Here is a 24,212-nt window from a genome sequence, read left to right as displayed (position 1 = left end):
TCAGAGAGAGGAAGGGAGAGAAAGAGGGATAGAAACATCAGCGATGAGAGAGAATCATCCATCAGCTGCCTCCTGCACGCCCACCACATGGGACTGAGCCGGAAAACCTGGCATGTACCCTGACCAGGAATCCAATAGTGACATTCTGGTTCATGGGTCCTTGCTCAGCCATTGAGCCACACCAGCTAGGCTGATGCTTTTAATTGTAGCAAATGAAACCCAGTTGCCTTTTATGGGTCCTCGGGAACTTAGTGCTGCAGTTTTTAAAGTATAGTCATTTTATAAATGTTACCGGGATGGAGATACAGACCACATATCTCTCTTAGGAGTAACCTGGATCAGGTTAGTAACAGGGGTGGGCAAACTTTTTGACTCGAGGGCCACAGTGGGTTCTTAAACTGGACCAGGAGGGCCGGAACAAAAGCATGGATGGAGTGTTTGTGTGAACTAATATAAATTCAAAGTAAACATCATTACATAAAAGGGTACGGTCTTTTTTTTCAATAGTTTTATTCATTTCAAACGGGCCGGATCCGGCCTGCGGGCCGTAGTTTGCCCACGGCTGGTAGTATCTATATGAAGGCTGAAAAAAGAGGAAGACAATGTAATGACTAAAAAGGAAAATACATAATTCAAAACCTGCCCAAAAAATTCATTGTCCTAAGAAAAGATTCTGTGCTTCTTACATAAATATATACGAATATGGAAGTATCTCCACGTTAGTGGCAAGAGGAAATAGCTTGTTGCTTATAAACACCCATTTTATATAAACTTACATTATCTTCAGATTTCTAAAAAGTTCCCCCAGGTGGCTACAGACTGTCTCCTGGCAGAGCCACTGGAAAAGATCCTTTACCTGTGGGAATTCTATCTGAATGTTTCTATGGTGCTCCAGTGTCAGGAGAGTAGGGGTGGATGGGAAAACTGAGCTGAAAGCATTCTCGTATGATATTTCTTGGCTAGTGTAGATCAGTACTTTGTTCATCTCATGTTTGATCTTAGGAAAGTTTAACCCTAGAAGCAGTCTTGCTATTTTGTTTCTCTTTTAAGACCTAATACTTCAGCAGTAAAACCGACTGCTAGATTACTAGTTCTTCTAATTGCGCTGGTCTTCCATAAAGGTAATAAATAGAAGCCATTCTTATTGAGTATAGAAAAAAGATATATCAAAATATTGGTGGTGTCGTTTTTCCTACATTTCCTCATTTCTCAAATCCTACCTACTTAGTTTCTAGAAGCAATTCTGTAGTTATCATAGACCTGTGGTCGGCAAACTGCGGCTCACGAGCCACATGCGGCTCTTTGGCCCCTTGAGTGTGGCTCTTCCTAAGGCTTGGGAGTACCCTAATTAAGTTAATAACAATGTACCTACCTATATAGTTTAAGTTTAAAAAATTTGGCTCTCAAAAGAAATTTCAGTCGTTGTACTGTTGATATTTGGCTCTGTTGACTAATGAGTTTGCCGACCACTGTCATAGACTATAAGAGCTAGAATTCCAACCTCCTTTTACAGATAAACTGCGGCCACTTTTCAGAGGTTGCATACTCTCCTGGGGGAAGAGCTAGAACCAAGATGCAGGTCATTTCCCCCAGCCCACGGCCCTTGCCACTGTGTATAATGTGTCCATCTTTTCCTGTTCCTGAACCTCCTTTCAAGGGTTAAGATTTAAACTCCTGGTTCCTAGTATTCTAAGATTTGGAGAACAAATTCATGCTCATCTTATTCTTCATTATTTAATATAATGTGTTTCACCTGAACTTTGCAAATTTTAAAATTGTTCTGCATATTTTAATGAACCTTACACTATGCCCCCTGATAAGTTATCTCTATTTGTGTTGTTTTAAGAATCTCCCAAAGAATAAATATAGAGTTTACAATCTGTTCTCACTTTCTCTTCCTTGTCATCAACCACAGTGAGCATTTTATTTTTTTAAGTTCCCAGATTCCCTAGTGAACTGCAGCCCATCTGGTAAGGAGGACTTGAAAAGCTACTGGACCATTTATGTAAAGTGTTTATATCTAGCTAACTATTTTGCTGAAGAACTACAGGTAGGAGAGAATTACCTACAAGAGGCTTTCCTTTGTGGGCCTCTGTTGACTGGCTGCATTGTTATGGCCAGTACCTTGCAAAAATGCCTTGGGTGTAGCATAGTTAACTCACAATACTTTTTGTCAGTAAATACTTTTTGATAGTTTGAGGAGGGTCCATCCTCATCTACTCATTTGCCCAGAGGAGTAACTGGAATCTAAATCTTCAATCTGAAATAGATGTTTGGCTTGATTAAGAGAGGCAAAACTGTAATTCCTTTGTTTCTATTGTTAAATGTCACCATACTATATTTGCATGTTGTGTACCTTCCTACATCTTCTCTTTCTCCTCTCCCCCCATACACAAATTCATGCTACCCTGTACCTATTAAAAGAGAGATAAGCTTTGACTGGTTTGGCTCAGTGGATAGAGCATCGGCCTTTGGACTGAAGGGTCCCAGGTTTGGTTCCGGTCAAGGGCATGTGCCTTGGTTGTGGGCACATCCCCAGTGGGGGGTGTGCAGGAGGCAGCTGATCGATGTTTCTAACTCTCTGTTCCTCTCTGTAAAAAATCAATAAAATATACTTTAAAAAAAGAGAGATAAAATATTTTTATTTTGTGATTATTTTTAAAAACTAAAGAGTATACAGTGTCTTTTATTGTGAGTTAATTATAATTCTTGGCCAGTTCCAAAAATTCCAAAGATAATCATTAGACTATCTAAGAGTTGATATTTCAAGTATCAATCAGAAGATAATTGGTCCTCGGATGTATTTTGACATTCTCTTAAAAGTCCTTCACAAAGTCCTCATAAGTTCAAATCAAACAAATATATACAATAAGAAATTTAAATATTAATTTGTTCATTTAAGGATGGATATCAGGACTTTCTATATTACCTTGAAATTGCAGATGAAACTTCAAAAATCATTCAAAATTCACCAAAAACATGCCCCAAGAATACAATGGGAAGGAGGTACTTTCACAGGCAATTGAGGAGATGCTCTGAGAGAAACCACTCACAGAAACTGAGGTTGTCTGCACGTGTGGCTTTTCTAACACCAAATAGTGTGTCTTTGCCAACACCAAACAATTCTCTAATTCTCCAACACCAACTGGGTGTTTTGGGGGAAAGAGTACAGAGCTCCCATGCCCACTCTGAGCGCACCATCTTTCCTAGCACAGTGATGTGCACAATAACCTGGAAAGCTGAAGGAGGGAGGGGGGCAGGAGAGATTAACCTAAGTGTTTACATGCATATATGCATTACCTATGAACACCGATAGTGGGGTGGTGAAGGCCTGGGGCAGGGTAGAAACAGGGTAGAGAGGAGAATGGGGGGAAAGGAGGGACCTCTGTAATACTCTCAACAATAAAGATTTAAAAAAAAAGGGAGAGAGAAACTTTTCCACCTGTTTTTTTAAACTAATTTTAATATTATGTTGATGCTTGAGATCTGAAGGAAAGAGTGGTTCAAACTAGGTCTGCTATGTCTTACTTAAATTGGATCTTAAAAATAAATTGTTTGAAATTTAATATCTAGTCCCTTGAGCACTAGATATAATATCTTGTTCCTTGGGATTAAGTAGGAGCTTGAGTCTTAATATTGACTCCATCAGAGATATATAGGCTCATTATTTTGAATATGATACTGCAATAGGAGTTTTATGTTGCCAGAAGAAAATTTTATGAATTATACAGGAGGTAGATTAAAACTCTCCTTGCTGCTCATTCATTATTCCAATCCCCTCTTCTCTCCTGTTACTTCCTAGGCAACCTCACTGGGCTGCCTAAAGAGCCTTTTCAGTATCATTCTCACAGGACTGACCATAGTCATTTGCTGGCTGTCATGTAACTGGCAACAAAGAGTAGTGATTCTGTGTGTTTTGTGTGTGTGTTTGTGTGTGTGTGTGTGTGTGTACGTTTCTTAACCACTCATTTCATCTTCCTCTTGTAAACCTAGCTACCTCTGCTGTATACTGCCTTTTGTTTTCCTGTTCTCCCCCACTTCCCCTAAGAAGAGGACGAACTTTTTTCCCTCTTCCTGACAGACCTGTCCCCCTCCTAGAACCATAGCATGTCACAGCATTGTGACCCAGTGTTAGTAGATCCTCCAGATAGGGAAGAGAGGCTTTGGGAAGAATAGACTTAGCTACTGACTAGGCCAGGGGTGGGCAAACTTTTTGACTCGAGGGCCACAATGGGTTCTTAAACTGGACCGGAGGGCCGGAACAAAAGCATGGATGGAGTGTTTGTGTAAACTAATATAAATTCAGAGTAAACATCATTGCATAAAAGGGTATGGTCTTTTTTCTTTTTTCTTTCTTTTTTTTTTTTTTTTTTAGTTTTATTCATTTCAAACGGGATTCGGCCCGCGGGCCGTAGTTTGCCCACGGCTGGACTAGGCTGTAAGAGAGACTGCCAATTCCACTGCATCCCTAAAGGTGTTCTGTTGGGTGTTGTTGAATTGTAAATCACAGAATTAAATCAGGTTTGCAGATCCAGCAGGGCGAGATTGAAAAAGATGGTCACATGACCCTGCTCTTATCTAAGTATCCACCTCTTAATAAGCTCCAGATGGTCAAAAGCCTAATGTGTTCCTCCTCTCTATGGGAAAACTTCTTTCCCAAGCCCTTTCTGGGTAGTGGGTATTGATGCTCTGCAGATAACCCTGAATATTGTCATGCATGAGGTCAGGTTCCTGGCTTATCCCTGGGGACAATATACTAGTATTCGCCACTGAAAAGAAACGTGCTAGATATTTTTGCTTTAGCCACTTCCTGAGTCAGAAAACTAGGGTTTCCTAGATGAGTAAAGAAGAAATTCATGAAGGAGGAGGCAGCAAATGAAATCTGTACACACCCTCCTCCCTCATAGAGTGGGAACAGAGAAATAATAACCTATTTTGGTTTCCTCTCAGGGGTATTTTTAGGCAAATAACTGCTGCCTTCTAAAGAATTCACTCAGTTATGAGCTTTTTATACTGAATCCACTTCTATTTAATTGAGGTGTTACTGCAAAAGGAGTTAACCATAATCATTTCTAATTTTTAAAAAAATCTGAAACTAGTTTCCTTAGCTATGAAGGCAGTTTTTCTAGCTGTGAAGGAGACTTCTCTCTGAATCACCTGGAGAACTATGCTGTGCAGTACAGTAGTTAGTACAGTAGCTGCTAGCTTTTTGGCATTTCAGATGTGACGAGCCAGAACTGAGATGTGTTCTAAGTGTAAAATAAAATACATACTGGATTTTTAAGGCTTGGTACCAAAAAATAGTAAAATATCTTAATGTTTAACTTGATTACATATTGACATGCTAGTATTTTGTATATATCAGGTTAAACAAGTAATTATTGAAATTTATTTCACCTTTCTTTTTTAGTTTTTAAAATGTGGCTATTAGAAAATTTAAAATTATCTATGTGGCTCACATATTTCTGTTGAGCAGTGCTGCTGATAGTGACTCAAACAAATGTTAATAACCAAGAAGATAATTATATAAATTCACATTTGATTCAGTTTTTTAGGACCAGAAGGTGATTAGTCCTACATATATCAGACTGTGCTTTAAAAACACTGAGTCTTTCTTTAAAAATTATAGTAAAAATGGGATTTCTAAAGTGTTAATAGTCCATTTTGAGTTACCTTTGATTGGCAGTGCCTTTAGCCAAGCATTGGTCTATAGTTTTGCCTTTCTGCATATATCTTCTCAGTTGAGTAGATAATGAGCTATAAACAAACAAGTTTGTCAAGTAGTTAAGTATACATGGGCTCTGCACAGCCTTGGTAAGGCAGAGAATAATCACACTATTATATATCTTCTCAAAATTATGGAGTTTCTGAAAAAGGATATTCCTTGCAGTTTTTACCTTTTAGTTAGTGTCAGCATTTGTAAGAAGTCTCTATTATAGGCACAGAGGGTCTCAAACTAAATCAGATTGCTGGATATCAAGCTATGTGCCAAGGATAAAAAGGTGAATAAGTCATGATGTCTCCCTCAGAAAGAGAGTAAGAAAATCCGTGGTTAGAAGACAGTGTAATAAATGTATGCACAAAGATAAATCGTGGGGGTTTGGAGGAGGTGGGTTCAGTTCCTTTTAACAGCTGTTAACTAAAATATAGACTTAATGTCTCACTAACAACACCCCCCGCCCCCTGTTTGTTGGACTATGAAGAATGGTAAAAACTTTTTGAGAAAGAGCTTTTTGTTAACCTTTTTCTCTAACCTACCTCTTATTTGGCACACCCGGGTTTGTGTGTTTCTACTTTACGCAGATACATTAAGTTGTATAATCACTTATCCATTTAAAAATGATAAATGTGTTTGGCCCTGGCCAGTGTGGTTCAATGGTTGTAGCATTGGCATTGCACTGAAGGGTTACAGGGTCAATTCTTTTTTTTTTTTTTTTTTTTTTTTTTTTAGATACAGGGAATTTTATTAAATTGGCATAGTTGGGACCAAAGAGATAAAACGATCACTGCCAGCTTATCTGCAGCCCTTCCTTTTAACAAGCTAATGAACACAACCTGAAACACAAGCTAGTCTTGCAGGTCCAAGAGACAGTGAAGGGGTTTCCTCAGAATTTAAACATATTAACACAACCAGTCATATAAATCTACATGTAAGCCAATCTCCTACAGGTTTTGAGATGGCACTGGCCACATCTGTGAAAAGTTGAACACTAGGAATCAAGTCCCACCATACTGTTAGAAGGGAGGACAGTGACAGTGCTTGCTGAACCAAAATGATCATCAAAGCTCAAAAAGCTGACCCTGTTCATTTAACCACAAGCCAATCTTATTTAAATCAGGACTGCCCGAAAGAAATGCTCTATTAGCCATTCATGATCTGAATTCTGGTGTATGAGATCAATTTAAATATGGTACACATAAAAAAAGTCATGAGACATTTGTAATAAATAAGGCAGTGGCCAACTATTACTCATTAGTAGCTTTTTTGAGATAAGCTATCAAGTCTGCCCACTCTGCACTCTTCTTAATGCCAGCGAAAATCATTTTTGTTCCAGGGATGTACTTCTTGGGATTCTCCAAATACTCCATCAGGGTAGCCTCTCCCCAGGTGATACCTTTGTTCTTGTTGGCATCCGTGTAAGAAAATCCAGGGGCCTGACCTGTCTTTCGCCCAAAGAGACCATGGAGATTTGGCCCAGTCTTGTGCTTGCCTCCCTTTTCCACAGTATGGCACTGGGCACACTTCTGAACAAAAATCTTCTTGCCCTTCTCAACATCACCCATTTTTAAATCGCTCGTTAGTCGCGCGCGACACGGAGATGCCCACTCGCAAGCCGGACGTCCCGCTCTCTAATCAATTCTTGGTCAAAGGCAAGAACCACGATCCCTGGCTCTGGTCAGGCATGTGTGGGAGGCAACCAGTCAGTATGTCTCTTTCACTTTGATGTTTCCTCTCTCTCCCCTCCTCTCCCCCTCTCTCCCTCTCCCTTTCTCCCCCTCTCCTCATGCAATAAAACTACAACTTAGTCTTAAATTAGTTTGTGTCTGAAGCATTTGAACATACTTACATACTTTTTTTTTTTTAATATGTTTTTTTTGCTTTCAGAGAGAGGAAGGGAGAGGGAGAGAGAGAGAAACATCAATGATGAGAGAGAATCATTGATTGGCTGCCTCCTGCACAACCCACACTGGGAATGGAGCCTGCAACCTGGGCATGTGCCCTGACCAGGAATTGAACCATAACCTCCTGGTTCATAGGTCGATGCTCAACCACTGAGCCATGCCCTATCTGGCCTTACATACTCTTAAGTAATTCTCTCTCAAGACTTAGTTCCCTTATAATAAGGTAAGGTGTAAGCAGGATGCTGATCCTTTTTTTCTCATCATAGTACCAGCAGGTACATTAAGTGGCACAGGTATAGTCATAATTCTGTAAGACCCTGTTATAGGTCTAAGTGAAGATAACTGTGCTATAAGTGGATAAGGAATGAAGGATACTGTGGTATAAATCCACAATGTGTGCCTAGTCTTATCATGGTTTAGAATAGTATGCCATAGAGGTCCTTTTAGTCTGTTTGTGCTTTTTTTGTTTGTTTTTATTAAATTTGTTGGGGTGACATTGGTCGACATGATCATATAGATTTCAGGTGTGGGTTTCTATGTTATAAGAAGATATTGTATCATATGCCCACCACCCGAATGTTTCTGCTTTGTTTTAAGAACACATTTGCCAATAAAAAAAAATAGTCCTCAAGCCCAGCCAGTGTGGCTCAGTGGCTGAGCATCAGCCTATGAACCAGGATATTGCACTTCAATTCCCAGTCAGGGCACATGCCGGGGTTGTAGGCTCAATCCCCATTGGGAATTGTGCTGGAGACAGCCGATCAATGATTCTCTCTCATCAATGTTTCTATCTCTTTCCCTCTCTTCCTCGCTGAAATCAATAAAAAAACATTTTTTTAAATTAAAAAAAAATACTCCTCAAAATAAAATGTAAAAAATTACACACAGACAATGCAGGAAATACTGGATTTGGTTGTATACATGTCTGACAAGTACAGTACCTTGTACATAGCAAGTACATGATGTGTACAACAATATGTACAACACATTTGCTTATACATAGAAAAATCCTATCCTCTTAAGAATTTACTTAGAAAAAATACATTAACATGTGGATGCATGTGTGTATGGAATATACAAGATAATGAATGACTAGGACTCACTCGCACATACATGAATTATGTTTAGTTATTGGTTAACTAAATTATAGTGTTAGTATAATTTAGAAATTCTTAAATTTTTTTCTCAGCATTCCTTTTCATTCTTATAAATTATTGAGGATTCCAGAGGAGTGTTTGTTTATGTGTCGGTTACATATACCTGTCAATTTTTTTCACATTTGGAAGTAAAATTGAGAAATTTAAGAAATGTATTTACCATTTCATTAAAAATAATAACAAACCTATTACATGTTAACATAAATAACATTTTTGAAAAATAATTATTTTCCAAAATAAAAAATATTTAGTGAGAAGAACGGCATTGATTTTACATTTCACAAATCTCTTTAATGACTGGTTTAATAAAAGATAATTGGATTCTCTTCAGTGGCTTCTGCATTCACTCTCTTATGATATGTTGTTTTGGTTGAAGTACATAAATACATACTCTTAAGCTTCACATAGATATGTCATTGGTAAAAGGAAATATTTTTTTTTCTTTCATACAACAAGTAGTGATTTCTTCCACCACCCCTCCCCCCAGGCCCATACTCAAGACACATACACCCAAACTAAGATATCCAGTATATCCAAGTCCAGACTAAGGGGAGGTTCATTTTCTTTTTCTTTTTTTTAAATATATCTTTATTGATTTCAGAGAGAAGGGAGAGGGAAAGAGAGAAACATCAATGATGAGAGAGAATCATTGATTGGCTGCCTCTTGCACGTCCCCTAATGGAGACCAAGCCCGCAACCCAGGCATGTGCCCTTGACTGGAATCGAACCTGGGACCTTTCAGTCCGCAGACTGACACTCTATCCACTGAGCCAAACCAGCTAGGGCCTAGCAGTGGTTTCTTAAAGGTTGGTTGTATTATAGAATCTGAAACCATATCAATGAGCATTTTATTCATGTTAAAAATGTATTAGTCTGTCATACCTTGAATGGATATCATATACTGCTCATTTGAAAAATACTGGTTCGCTGAGTTATATAGCTCTTGCAAATGTCACTCATTATACAATATTTTAAAATCATAAAAAAAGTAAAAAAAATCATATTAGTTAATCTCATAACCAATATCATCAGAAAACTCAAAGTATTGTCAAGTTCAAAGGTAGATATAAGTTCTCTAAAATTCTAATTTTTACTTGAAAGTTTGAATTTTATCATTAGCAACAATATTTGTTTCTTTTAAGTGACAGGCTTATTCATTTTCAAGAAAGTGTTTTCTAAATACCTAGATCTGAATCACCTTAGTTTATCTGTTGGCCATTCTGTCAGGTAAAATTGTTCAATGAAAAAAGTGATTTGGTTCAGCACACAACTCAGCCAAACCAAGTGCATTTCCTTGGGAGAGCCATATATGTACTTCAGTTTGCAGCAAAAGTGCTTTCTGTGTACTTCCCATTTTATCACAGAATACTTTTTAGCAGTTTAGTTATTGGTTAAGATTAATAAAATTAATCATTTATATTATTTCATCAAGGACATCCTTAAGTGAAACTAGTTTTGTTTCTTTTTTAGCTAAGAGGACACAGCAAGGAATTGTATAACTACTGCTACAGTTTGTTGTCACTGCTTTGATTTGTGCTCAGGGGCCATTAGTTTTACCCACCATCCCTTTGTACCATCATTGCAAATATCAAGACAGTAACAAAGGCAAATAATATATTAATATTATTATGAAAATAATTTTGACTTTATGGGCCCCCAGAGAGTATCTCAGGGACTCTCAGAGGTCTGTGGACCATTCTCTGCTGTAATTGAATGAGATCACCTAGGGTTAGTATGTAAAGTAAGAAAAGAACCTGCATAGAACCCTGAGGAAATACTTTATTTTAGGAAAAGGAAAAGGAAAACGAAACCCAAAAGGAGATAAGAGATATGACAGCCATACAGTATTTTATCATAGTTAGCATTTAATAAGTATTTAACTTTGTCCCAGGCACTGTTCTAAGTGTTAAACATAGTAACTTTATGAGGTAGGTAGATACTGTTGTTATCTTCATTTTACAGATGAATGAAAAACCTGAAGCACAGAGAAAGTTAAGTACCTTGTCCAAGGTGACTCAACTACCAGTGCATACCAAGCAGTCTAATTCTACTGCCAGAGAGATAGAGGGAGAAAACTGGGAAGAGTATAGCAATGAGGAAGCTAAGAAAAGAGCATTTCAAGAGGGAGGGCATGATCAAAAATATAAAATGGTGCTGAGTGTCAGGTAAGATATAGGGCTGAAAAACACCTATTTGATTTCACAATAAGAAGATCATTGGCAACTTTGGCAAGAGCAGTTTCAATGGAGTGTAGGGACAGAAGCCAGATGAGAGAGGGAGGAGGGTTGAGGAATGAGTGGGAGAAGAGAAGTCAGGAGGAGGGAACCTCAGTTGTGAGGTAGGAAAGAACCAGAGGGTGTGAGGGACAGGGAGAGCCTTTTTAAGATGGGAAAGACTTTAGCATATGTAAGGTCTAAGGAGAAGAAATAAGCAGAGAGTGAGGCTGAAATGAATTGGGGGGGGGGGGAGAAGATAAATAGAATGAACTTTCTGATCAATAAGAGAATGTATTTAAAGTACAGGAATATTAATTTTAGATCGAGTGATTCTGCTGCAGGCATTTCCTTCTCTTCTTAGCCCAGATTCTTGAGAGTCTTGGCTATTTTCACTTCTTTCTTGCTCCTCCTCATATCTTTCACTGCTATAACTCATTAATGTCTTTTAGAGCCTCCATTTTACTTACAGGAATTTCTTTGGTAAAGATTACCCCAAATCTCCAAACTGCCAAAGCCAGTGTATACTGGATTTCTACCTCGTTTGACATGACTCCTGTCCCCCCAGTTCACCTTTTATGCTGGTTGTTAACCAGGATACTGACCTTGGTTCTCTTTTCAATTTATATTGCTTTCTTATGTAGTAACATCCATCCCCCACAATTTTAGTTACCACCTATATTCTTCTCTCACTTTCTTTTTCTTTCTCAGATGTGTGTGTGTGTGTGTGTGTGTGTGTGTCAAGTCCCTTTTCCAAGTTTATTTGCCTACCAGACAGTTCCATTTCAGTGTCCCATTTCAGCACATACAGCTCATTTGTCACTCCCAAATTTGCTATTATCTTATTCTCTACTTGGTTGAGACACCATAATCAACCCAAGCCAGAAACATGAAAGGCATGCTTGACTCTTCCTTTGCTTTTCCTCTTACATCTATTCAGTCACCAAGTTCTATCAGTTTTACCTCCTCAGTGTATCTTGAATCCACCCTTTCTATTTCTATAGGCTTAGTTCAATGTTTTATCATTTATAGCATGGATTTTTTACAATAGCCTTTAGGTGATGACAGTTCTTTATTAATATACTAGAGGCCCGGTGCACAAAAATTTGTGCACTCGGGGCGGGGGGGGGGGCGTCCCTCAGCCTGGCCTGTGCCCTCTCGCAGTCTGGGACCCCTTGGGGGATGTCCACCTGCTGGCTTAGGCTCACTCCCCGGGGGATTGGGCCTAAGCTGGCAGTCAGACATCACTCTAGCAGCCCGGGAGCCCTCGGGGGATGTTCACTTGCCAGCGGGGAGCAGGCCTAAACTGCAGTCGGACATCCTTAGTGCTGCTGAGGAGGCGGGAGAGGCTCCCACCACCACCGCTGTACTGGCAGCCATCAGCCTGGCTTGTGGCCGAGCAGAGCTCCCCCTGTGGGAGCACATTGATCACCATGGGGCAGCTCCTGCATTGAGAGTCTGTCCCCTGGTGGTCAGTGTGTGTCATAGTGACCAGTCATTCCCAGTCATTCTGCTGTTAGGGTCAATTTGCATATTACCCTTTTATTATATAGGATAGAGGCCTGGTGCCTGGGTGGGGACCGGCTGGTTTGCCCTGAAGGGTGTCCCGGATCAGGGTGGGGGGTCCCGCTGGGGTGCCTGGCCAGCCTGGGTGAGGGGCTGATGGCTGTTTGCAGGCTGGTCACACCCTCTTTAGGGTGGGGGTCCCCACTAGGGTGCCTGGGCAGCCTGGGTGAGGGCTGATGGCTGTTTGCAGGCTGGCCAAGCCCCTCCCCCCCAGTGGGGACTCTCACCCTGTGGAGGTTTGGCCAGCCTGGGTGAGGGGCTGATGTCTGTTTTCAGGCTGGCCACACCCCCTTTAGGGTCGGGGGTCCCCACTAGGGTGCCTGGCCAGTCTGGGTGAGGGACTGAGGGCCGTTTTAAGGCTGGCCAAGCCCCTCCGGTGACAGAAGCTCCCAGCCTCTCCTTTTTTTCTTTTTTCTTTTTTATTCTGGGATTTATTTACTTTCTATAATTGAAACTTTGTAACCTTGAGAGGAGCTCAGAGCCTGCCAGGGCAGGCGGGAGGGAAGCTTGGCTTCCTCCATCGCCAGGTGAAACTCAAGCCTCCTGCTCTCTCCAGCTCCGTGGCCACGGCATGCTGAAAGCAGGTATCTGGGGTTTATTTATCTTCTATAATTGAAACTTTGTTGCTTTGAGTGGAGCTCAGAGCCAGCCACGGCAGGCGGGAAGCTTGGCGTCCTCCATCATTGGGGCAACCAAGCCTCCTGCTTGCTCCAGCTCCGTGGCTGCTGGCCACCATCTTGGTTGGGTTAATGTGCATATAGTCGCTCTGCTTGACTGGTGGGCGTGGCTAAGGTGTAGCGAAGGTACGGTCAATTTGCATGTTTGTCTTTTATTAGTGTAGATCGATCCATTCATCTCTTCTCTACCCACCCACCCCCAATCTAAGGCCTTTCAGTGACTATCAAACTACAGGATAAGGTTCAAGCTTAGCATAACATACAAGGCACCTGTGATCTGGCCCCTAACTACCTGTATAGTTTTTTTCTCCTATCACTGTTATCGCTGTCACCCCTACCTCTAATGCATTCCATAATTCTCTAAGTAGACTTTGTTTCTTATATCTCTGTTTTAGTACATGCTGTTCCCTCTGCTTGAATGTCCTTTTTATGCTCTCCTCTTTCCACTCTGCAGAAGCCCCTCTAATTTTTAATGTGATTGATTTATTAATAATTCAGTTGTAAAGGCAAAGGACTTTATGAATCTGTTTTCTATGGGACTCTGCATTTGCCTTTTAAGGGATACATATGTTTTGGGGGATGATTTTCAAATGCTGCTTTTGTACTTAAGGATTAAATTCTCTAAACAGACTTCATTTTGGCCCTAAAACCCTTTATTTAATCATCACCTCAGCTATCTCCTTTGTTGCGCTCTCTCTCTCTCTCTCTCTCTCTCGTGTGTGTGTGTGTGTGTGTGTGTGTGTGTGTGTGTGTGTGTGTGTAGTGGGGAGTATTCAGATCAGATTCAGGTAATTTAGTTACTCAGTATTCTTCATCTAATGATACACCATCCTCAGTCTATATAAGACCTTTTTCTTTTTATTGTATTTTCCCCTTTATCCCATTCCTTATTTCTGTTTCTTTTATGGTTATTTTTCTTTTTATATATTAATTTTGACAAGTCACAATGCTTCCCAACTCAACCATGTTGCTATACATCTATATAATAAAAGCTTAAGTGACCATTATGGCGGAACGACCAGAACAACCAGTCGCTATGATGCGCACTGACCACCAGGGGGCAGACGCTCAACGCAGGAGCTGGCCCCTGGTGGTCAGTGCGCTCCCACAGGGGAAGCGCCGCTCAGCCAGAAGCTGGGCTCATGACTGGTGAGTACAGCGGTGGTGGTGGGAGCCTTTCCTGCCTCTGAGGCAGCACTAAGGAGCAGCAAACCAAGTGGTAAGGAGCAGTGAGCAGGCGGGTGGTAAGGAGCAAGGAGTCCCAGACTGTGAGAGGAATGTCCATGGGGAGCGGGCCTAAGCCAGCAGGTGGACATCCCCTGAGGGATCCTGGACTGCGAGAAGGTACAGGCCGGGCTGAGGGACTCTTCCCCCCTTCTCCGCCCCCCCGCACAAATTTTGTGCACCGGGCCTCTAGTGTAGAAAATAAAATGTGTGCTGCACAGTGAGGTATATGAGGCCAAGGCTACAGGCTAAGTGTTTATGGCTACTACAGGCCCCATGTACTACCCTGAGAACTGAGAGCAGCATCTCAGCATAATATAACCAATCTATGTTACTTGCCAAGATATACCAGTTGAGAAACTTGATAAGTATAGCTCCTGTCTTTGGTATGAACAAGCAAAGTAGTAATTTCATCCCAATTAACCCAGGCTTAGGTCAGCTGCTACCATATATCTGGAGGGCAGGGAAAGGGCAAATGAAATGATCTCTATAAAGCAAGACAGATAGATTACAATCGGGTTGGATAATTAGACTCATGTTCCTGGAATGGCAGGTGGAAAGGAGTACCTTCACATTATAGACCACTAAATGCTCACTTATTCAGACTTGAAGGCAAAAGGAGGTTTAGTCTTACAGCTTATTTTAAAACTTGGGCAACAAATTGATCCTGGAGAGGACAGAAAATCACAAGATGCCCTGGCTGGCTCCAATGAATGCATAAATAAGTGGAACAACAAATCAATGTTTCTCTCTCTCTCTGTCCCTCCTTCCCCCTTCCTCTCTCTCTCTCCAAAATCAATAAATAAACAGAAAGAAAATCTTGAGAAGTTTGATTTCTCAGTGTCATCCAGCACAGCAGTTAGTTTGCAAACTATGTTGTCAAGAATCCTTTATACTCTTAAAAATTATCAAGGACCCCAGAGCACTTTTTCTGGAGTTTTTGTTCATGTGAATAATATCTATTAACATGTACGGCTTTAAAAATTAAAATGGAAAATAATTTAATATATTATTAATTCATTTACAGATAACAATACATTGATTATATTGATAATATAACTAACTATGGAAAAAAATTCCAAAACAAACTGAGAAGAATAGCATTATTTTACATTTTTGCAAGTTTCTAATATCTGGCAGCTGTATTCTCATGTCAGCTTCTGCATTCAGTCTGTTTTCATATAACCTGTGGAAGATTCCACTGTATACTCATGAGAGAAAGTAATTATTATGAAGTTATAGAATTATTATGAGAATAATTTTAACATTGCAGACCTCCTGAAAGGGTCCCTGAAAGTCTCCAGAGCACACTTAGAGAGGTGCCAATCTAGAAGAAAGGATGAATGCCAGGCACTTTGTCTGGAATCTGACTAACCTATATGTCCATTTTATAAATTATATACTAAACTAGAGGCCTGTTGCATGAAAAGATTCGTGCAATAGGCCTTCCCTTCCCCTGGCTGCCAGCACCAGTTTTCCTCTGGCACCCAGGATCCAGTCCTTCAGTCCTCACTGCTCGGGCCGGAGCCTTCAGTTCTTGCTGCTCCAGCCAGAGCCTTCAGTCTTCGCTCCACCGCTTCAAGCCTACGTGTGCAAATTAACCACCATCTTTGTTGGGTTAATTTGCATACTCTCCTGATTGGCTGGTGGGTGTAGCAGAGGGATGGTCAATTTACATGTTTGTCTATTATTAGGTAAGATACCAGGTATATGATATAGAATGAATACATGATTGAGTCTGAACTTCTTTAAAGTTCTACTTTAAAATAATTTCACTTTCTTCATTAAGGTTATTAATTAAATGTATAAATCTATTTATTTAATTTTTTAATCAGAAAAATTCTTTTCCAACCATACTAGTAAGTCCTTATATTTGGTTTGGGGCTTTGTGCTATAGCACAAAATAGGTGCCCAATAAATATTTGTCAAATAAATAAATTTTCTTAGGGTTTGTACAGCTGTAACTAACTGGATGCCAGTAACTCTATGTTTCTCATTGAACTCTGTGAACTATTGAGGGCAGGATGTGAGCTAATGACAACTATAGGATATCAAGTTCCCTCCAATGTCCAGATAATAATAAAAATTATCTTGGCTTCCCTCAGGTGAGCAGGGTACAAACCTATCCCTATTGTATGAAAGAAGATATTGTCTCTTCTTGCCTTCTGCTGAAGGTACCATCAGGGTACCCAGATTGAACTAATAGTTTCTGGTAAAATAATAATAGCCTCCTTTTATTGAATGTTTACTAAGTGTCAGGTACTGTGCTAGGCATGCATCATCTCATTTCATCTTTAAAATGATCTTTCACAAAGTCTCTTACCTGTTAAAATCTGCCTAACTCCAGAGCCTTTATTCACCTGACTGCTTCTGGATTGAGGAAAGAGACCTACATCAAGGGGTAAGAATAGGAATTATAAAGGCTGTTTTTTGTTTTTGCATCTACCTCTTCATACCAACTCAAAAGCAAAGGGTGACTGCCTTAATTACTTTTCTGGATGCTGATCAATGCTGGGTCAAACTGAGCTCATAGGGCAAGAGTGGGATTCACTGAACCTCTCACAGAAACTACTGAGCACAGAATCTTGGTAAATAAAAAACAAGCAAACGGTATTCTCTATGTATCCTTTGTTCACAATGAGTTTAAACAGGAGTCGGGTTTTTAAATATTTGTACACAGAATAGTATACCAGGAAATATAAGTTAAAGTATCTACTATTATTGGCTTTTGAATGAAACTTTTGTGCCACGTGTGTAAAAGAGAGGAGAGAGCCCTAACCGGTTTGGCTCAGTGGATAGAGCGTCGGCCTGCGGACTCAAGGGTCCCAGGTTCGATTCCGGTCAAGGGCATGTACCTTGCTCGCGGGCACATCCCCTGTGGGGAGTGTGCAGAAGACAGCTGATCGATGTTTCTCTTTCATCGATGTTTCTAACTCTCTATCCCTCTCCCTTCCTCTCTGTAAAATATCAATAAAATATTTAAAAAAAAAAAAAGAGAGAGAGAGCGGAGAGAATGGGTTACAGATGTGGCTTTGTGCTCTGAATAAATGTTTCCCCATGGCTCAGGAACTTTGGTGATAAGGGTAAAACTTTTTATAGAAGATAAACAAAGTTTCTTATTCTCAGTCCCTCCTTTAGAGATAAATTCTGAATTCAAATGCAGACCAAGAAAATAGGTCAAGAACACTCCATCTTAGACCTCCCAGTCATATTTTTATCAGACTCCCTAACATGCTAAAGGAGCTAAAACTGGTTTTGATTTATTCTCAAAATGACTACATGGAGCTTTTTCTAGAGCTAATTAATACTCACAAAAATATATGGTTTTGCAGAAGCAGGAGATCTTTCTTGAAGAAACAAGGACTAGTTTCTCAAAGATGTAAAAATTAGAAATGAATTACAATTAATGATAACACTATGTAATCTTAGATATAGAACAAAAATCTTAGAAATCACCTCATATAACACTTTCTTTTTTTAATATATTTTATTGATTTTTTATAGAGAGGAAGGGAGAGGGATAGAGAGTTAGAAACATCGATGAGAGAGAAACATCCATTAGCTGCCTCCTGCACACCCCCCACTGGGTATGTGCCCACAACCAAGGTACATACCCTTGACCGGAATCGAACCCGGGACCCATGAGTCCGCAGGCCGACACTCTTATCCACTGAGCCAAACCGATTAGGGCTATAACACCTTCTTTTAGATAATAAAACCAAGACTCAAGATTTAAGTGACTCGGCCAAATTTATATGACTTATTAGTGGTATAATCTAGGGCAGGGATTGAATACTAATAGGTAATTTCTTTCTCACCCTTCCTAGTTTCCTTATTTCTTTCTTCTAAGTATTTCCATAATCTTTTTATTAGGCAGGAAGGTGACCATGACCCAGGATATTTGTAGTTAGGAAGAGCTCAGCCTCAGTTTTACTTTTCCCTCCAATTAAGATCTTCTTAATCTTTTGATATAAGGAAAACTACCATTTATTAAGCACCTTCCTGGTTCCAGGGTCTTCACATACGTTATCTCATTGGATACTTACAAGATTCTTCTAACATTTTAATGATCACATGAATCATTTGGGGATCTTGTTAATGAAGATTCTGATTTTGCAGGTCTGGGATGGGGTTCAAGATTCTGCATTTCTAAAAAGCTTCCAGGAAAAGCCAATAATACTGTTGGTCTGTGGACTTTTATATTGAGTAGCAAAGATGTTGGTTGATATTATCTTCATCTTATAGATAAAAAACTGAGCCTTACAGAGATTTAGTACTGTCCAAGTTCATACAGGCAGTAAGTGGTAGACTAGTGATTTGACCTAGGTCTTTCTGACTTTAAAGCTCTAGATGTGATAAGGGAAGGCAGGGAAAAATGGAAAGAGAGCTTATGGCCCAATATTTCTTAAACAGGTCACTTCTCAACTAGGCCAGTGGCAAAATTCAGGATAAAATAAAAAAAGTCCTGGCTCCCAGCCAGGTGATACTCCTTTTTCCTCCCCATCAGCCCCCTAATCAGGATCTTTCTTTCCTGATTAGCAAACCATATTTAGAATTGGCTTTTGGGCTTTCTCCATTACAGGTTTATTGCCAAACCCTGTGCACTCCATGTTGGCATCCAGGACAGTGGTCCTTATCAGCCCCAACCCAATGCCATCCTTGAAAAGGTGTTCATATCTATTACCAAGGTAAGTGGGCAAAGAAACAGAGAAGATTCCTATGAGGGATTGCCCCATAGGGCAAGGGAAGATAGAGAACAAGTATCTCCCAAGTGTAAGGATAGGATGGGATGATCTTTCCCTTTTGGGTAATCTCTATAGCTATGAGGAGAACTTTATCCCCTCAGGGATATACCTTTGGGCCAGGATCTAAAGTTTATATAATTTAAATAAATATTTAAGTTTATATAATTTATATAAAGTTTATATAATTTGAGTTTTAGGCCTAGCAGCCTCCACCACCCCTTGCCCCCAGACAAATCATAGTTTTGTTTTTCCCTGCTCCAGCTTTTGTCAGTATCTAGTTACATAATTAAGATGGGGACCTATAGCCTTTGCAGTTTGGATATTTAATATTTTTTTTACTCCGTTTGGGCTGGAGGGAGAAAACCAAACAAGGACGTGTATAGGTGAGTGATAAACGTCCTTGATGTATGAAATAGTACTTTTGTGGTGTGTGAAAATGACTTTTTTCTTTAAATTGTTTTCAGAGAGCAAGGAAGAGAGAAAAAGAGAGAAACATCAGTAATGAGAGAGATTCACTGAGTGGCTTGACGCCCCACACTGGGGATCAAGCCCGCAAACAGGACATGTGCCCTAATTGGGAATTAAACCATGACTTCCTGGTTCATAGGTCAAAATTCAACTACTGAGCTACGTCAGCCAGGCTGAAAATGACTTTTGAGATGAAACCTGGAAAGATAAACATCACTTAAGCCACTGTAGTTATCACCCCTTTGCCACTCAACTAGTGAAGGGATTTAATGAGATGTTTGAAGAAAAAGGGATGTTCTGACTCTGGTTATATATCTACAGTATCCTGATGAGAAAAGGCTGGAGGGCCTGTCAAAGCAACTGGACTGGGATGTCCGAAAAATCCAATGCTGGTTTCGCCATCGGAGGAATCAGGACAAGCCCCCAACACTCACTAAATTCTGTGAAAGCATGTAGGTGTGCAGAGGGAGGTGGGGAGTGAGAAGGGTAGGGTGTGACTGGACTGAGGTTTTCTTTTTGGAAATTACTTATATTATTAGGACAGCAGCCGATGAATGTGCAGGGTTAACTGTATTTATTATAGGCAGGAAAGAAGAGCATGGGGAGACTAGTCACCCTTTCTTGGACGTACTTGCCACTAAGCTAAATGTAGTTCCCTTTCCCAAAAACAGATTGGGAGTGAATTCCTATAACTGTACTTATGTAGGTAGACATGCACACCCTTGTACACCTTGATAGCAATAGAACCAGCTTGCTCTAAATGGACTTTTTGATGGATAGCATCCCTTTTCTGGGCATACTATACTTATTTCACTGGGTTTTTACTAATTCCCCTCTGGACACAGAACACTGTATTTATCCTTGTGCAAAGAAAATATTAGGCATTATCAAGGAGTATGAGATGGAAGAAAAGTTGATTAAAGCCAGTAAACACTTGTGGAAATCTATTTTAAACAGCCGAAAGATGTCTCTTTTGGCTTTTGAGGTAATAGTATTTGTCCCTATTCTGGGGATTTATCTTCTTTTTCACCAGTAACTATCTTATCTCCAAATCTGCTATCTTGACTTCTTTAGCCCCTAAGACTTCCTTTTGAGTGAATATTCATCTAACCTCTACTCTTTGCCCACCCAGGTGGAGATTCACTTTTTATTTATGTATATTCTGCTACGGAATTAGATTTCTTTGGTCGGTGAGTGTGGACTTTCTCTGATCTTCTTTTGGGTTCTAATCATGCCCACATCTCTAGAGAATAATTGGTATTGATTAAATCAGCATAACGCACAATTGTTTACAAAGCACTTGACAAAAGCCTCATTCTTCCAAGGAGGAGACAGTTACAGAAATGCAGTCAGTAACTCGTTAAAGTGGATAAAATAGGTATAAGTCCTGCTTTTCAGTTAGTTGCCAGAGTCGAAGAATTTCATACTTTTTGATTTCTGATTACATAGTTTTTATTTCACAGCACCGCCCTATTTTTCTAAATGATACAGTTAAGGTTTCAAAATATATGAAGCAAAAAGAGGCAGAACTAAGGATGGGGATAGACAAATACACAATCAGATTGTGTGTACTTAAAAGATTTTAATACTCTCTTATCAGTAATTGACTAAATCACTAGACAAAAAATATCACTAAGGATATAACTTTGTACAACACAAACAATTTGACCTAATTGACACTTATAGAAGAACACTACACCAACAGCTGAAGAACATATATAATTTTTAAGTGCACATGGAATGTCAACTAAGATAGACCATGTGATAGGCCAGATAATAAATCTCTGCCTCCTGGTGCTTACCACAGGCTGTGTTCTTACACTGACTGTACAAAAAGAGGAGGCAGAGTAAACCCAGCCCACATACACTCCAGCCTGGGCCCTTTGCCTGGTCTGTATTGTGACTGGAAAGGGGGCATGGAGAATGAATGATGAATGAATGAATGAATCTCAGTAAACCTTAAAATACTGAATTCTTATATAATATGTTCTCTGGTCATAATAAAATTAAATTAAAAATAAATAATAATAATGAAATATCCAGAAAATGTTTGGAAGTTAAACAATTCTGCTACATAATCTGTAGATCAAACAAGAAATCAGAAGGGAAATTTTAAAATATTTTTAATTGATCGATGCTGAAATTACAATATGCCAAAATTTATGTGATGCAGGTAAAGTATGCTTAGAGAGCAATTTACAACTTTAAATGTTTATGTTAGAAAAAAAAGAAAGCTTTAAAATCAATGATCTAATAAGATCTGGAAAAAGAACAAAGTTAAATAAGTAAAAATTAATGAAATAGGCATTAGACAAACAATGGAAGAAACTAATAAAGCCGAAAGTTCAAATGGTTCATTGAAACATTTGATTAAATTTGATAAAACCCTAGAAAAAATAAATTATCAATATCAAGGAGAAAAAGGGATTATCACTGTAGACACTGAAAGGATAATAAGACAACATTATGAATGATTTAATAGTAACAAATTCAACAACTTAGATGAAATGGGCAAATTGCTTACAGGACATAATTAAAACTCCATTAGAAGTTATTACTTTTGACTTTGGAATCTTTGATATGGAGATCTTTCTCTTGGTTAACAAATGGAATTATTGTCTTCCTGTCTTCCTATCTCCTCTATCCCAGGTGATGATGCTTTCAAAAACTATCTTAGAGCTCTCCCTGCCCTTATTTACCTCAAATCATGATTTTTCTATTTGTAATAACACTTTAAGTCCTAGAAGAGAAATCTAGATATTTATTTACCCTTCAAGGGTTTCTAAATTCTGTCAAGAGGGATTACTTTTCACCCTATAGCATAGAGAGAACAGGATTATATAGGTGAGCCATGGGAGAATTCTGAAGATTGATCTGGATTATCTGTTTTTTTCTTAGTCACCTTGGTTTTGGGACACCCGACAGTGCTGGCATAGCTATCCATTTCAGGTAGGATCTGAGCACTTACGTATGTATATAAAATGGAGTGGGGGACAGTGCAAACACAGGACAGATAGCACATATCCTTGGTATTCTTAAGGGGTTAGGCTGAGTCTCTGAGTCATATATACAGGGTATCTATTTCTAGGGCCCCCATAGCTGTGAAATCCAGTGATCTTTTTGTTCCAGTTCCCCATTATCCTCCTATCTAATAATAGAGAAACATGGTAATTAACCATAACTTCACTACCCTTCCCATTGGCTAATTAGCGAGATATGCAAATTAGCTGCCAGTCAAGATGGTGGCCGGCAGCCAGGCAGCTGAAGCGAACATGAACATGAGGCTTGCTTGCTCCAGTGATGGAGGAAGTCAATGTTCCCCGCCTGCCACAGCTCAGCTCTGAGCTCCGGATGAAACAATGTTGCAATTTAGAACCTAAACAAACCCCAGAAACCTGCTTTCAGCCAGCGAAGCCTCAGAGCTTAGAGCGGCCAGTGATGGCAACAGAGTTTCAATTATAGAATCTAAACAAACCCAGGTACCTGCTTTCAGCCGGCAACAGCCTCAGAGCTGGAGCCTGCTCTCAGCTCCAGTGACAGCTATAGAAGGTAAATTAATCCCAGAATTAAAAAAAGAAAGAAGGAGAGGCTGGGAGCTTCAGTCGCCCACCAGCCTGAAATCAGCCCTCAGACCCTCACCCAGTCTGGCGAGGCACCCCAGTGGGGACCCCCGCCCTGAAGGGGGTGTGACCAGCTGCAAACAGACATCATCCCCTCATCCAGGCTGGCCAGGCACCCAAGCGGGACCCCCACCCTGAAGGGGGTGTGACCAGCTGCAAATAGCCATCATCCCCTCATCCAGGCTGGCCAGGCACCCAAGCGGGACCCCCCACCCTGATCTGGGACACCCTTCAGGGCAAACCAGCCAGCCCCCACCCGTGCACCAGGCCTCTATCCTATATAGTAAACGGGTAATATGGAAACTGACCCTAACAGCAGAAGGACTGGGAATGACTGGTCACTATGACACACACTGACCACCAGGGGACAGACACTCAATGCAGCAGCTGCCCTCTGGTGGTCAGGGCGCTCTCACATGGGAGGAGCTCTGCTCAGCCACAAGCCAGGCTGATGGCTGCCAGTACAGCGGTGGTGGTGGGAGCCTCTCCTGCCTCCTCAGCAGTGCTAAGGATGTCTGACTGCAGTTTAGGCCTGCTCCCCACTGGCAAGTGGACATCCCCGGAGGGCTGCTGGGCTGCCAGAGGGATGTCTGATTGCCATCTTAGGCCCAATCCCCTGGGGAGCGGGCCTAAGCCAGCAGGTGGTCATCCCCTGAGGGGTCCCAGACTGCGAGAGGGCACAGGCCTGGCTGAGGGACCCCCCATTCCCCCCGAGTGCACAAATTTTTGTGCACCGGGCCTCTAGTCCTATCTAATAAAAGAGAAACATGCAAATTAACCATCCCTTCGCTATACCCAAGCCACACCCACAAACCAATCAGGAGTGAGTTTGCAAATTAACCCCACCAAGATAGTGGCGGCAACTGAGCTGGAGTGAGCAGGAGGCTTGGGTTGCCCCTGGCGATGGAGGAAGCCAAGC

The 24,212-nt window shown here is 40.5% G+C and overlaps 2 protein-coding genes and 1 non-coding gene across 7 annotated transcripts in view; 2 read left to right on the top strand and 1 right to left on the bottom strand.

Annotated features, from left to right (window-relative positions):
• Positions 1–24,212, top strand: part of CERS5 (ceramide synthase 5) — a 36,510-nt gene that overhangs the window by 1,671 nt on the left and 10,627 nt on the right. For 2 of the 5 annotated variants that reach the window (XM_059682912.1, XM_059682913.1), the window contains exons 2-5: positions 19,043–19,148; positions 19,995–20,125; positions 20,806–20,863; positions 22,572–22,622. In XM_059682912.1, the coding sequence (XP_059538895.1) occupies positions 19,043–19,148; positions 19,995–20,125; positions 20,806–20,863; positions 22,572–22,622 (346 nt within the window). Of the gene's footprint in view, positions 1–16,927; positions 17,049–19,042; positions 19,149–19,994; positions 20,130–20,805; positions 20,864–22,571; positions 22,623–24,212 lie in introns of those variants that run through there. The other 3 variants (XM_059682914.1, XM_059682916.1, XM_059682915.1) reach the window with 3 other exon arrangements.
• Positions 6,809–7,357, bottom strand: LOC132227576 (cytochrome c-like). Its single transcript, XM_059682838.1, has one exon. The coding sequence runs from the start codon at positions 7,282–7,284 to the stop codon at positions 6,967–6,969; it is 318 nt and encodes a 105-aa protein (XP_059538821.1). The 5' UTR covers positions 7,285–7,357; the 3' UTR covers positions 6,809–6,966.
• LOC132229027 (small nucleolar RNA SNORA51) lies at positions 21,459–21,593 on the top strand. The gene has a single exon (XR_009451605.1). It is a non-coding gene; the product is annotated as a small nucleolar RNA SNORA51 (small nucleolar RNA).

The sequence above is a fragment of the Myotis daubentonii genome, chromosome 2 (genome assembly GCF_963259705.1).
Source record: "Myotis daubentonii chromosome 2, mMyoDau2.1, whole genome shotgun sequence".
Lineage (NCBI taxonomy): Eukaryota > Metazoa > Chordata > Mammalia > Chiroptera > Vespertilionidae > Myotis > Myotis daubentonii.
The sequence above is the reverse complement of the archived record's forward strand: the minus strand, read 5'-3'. Positions and strand labels throughout refer to the sequence as shown.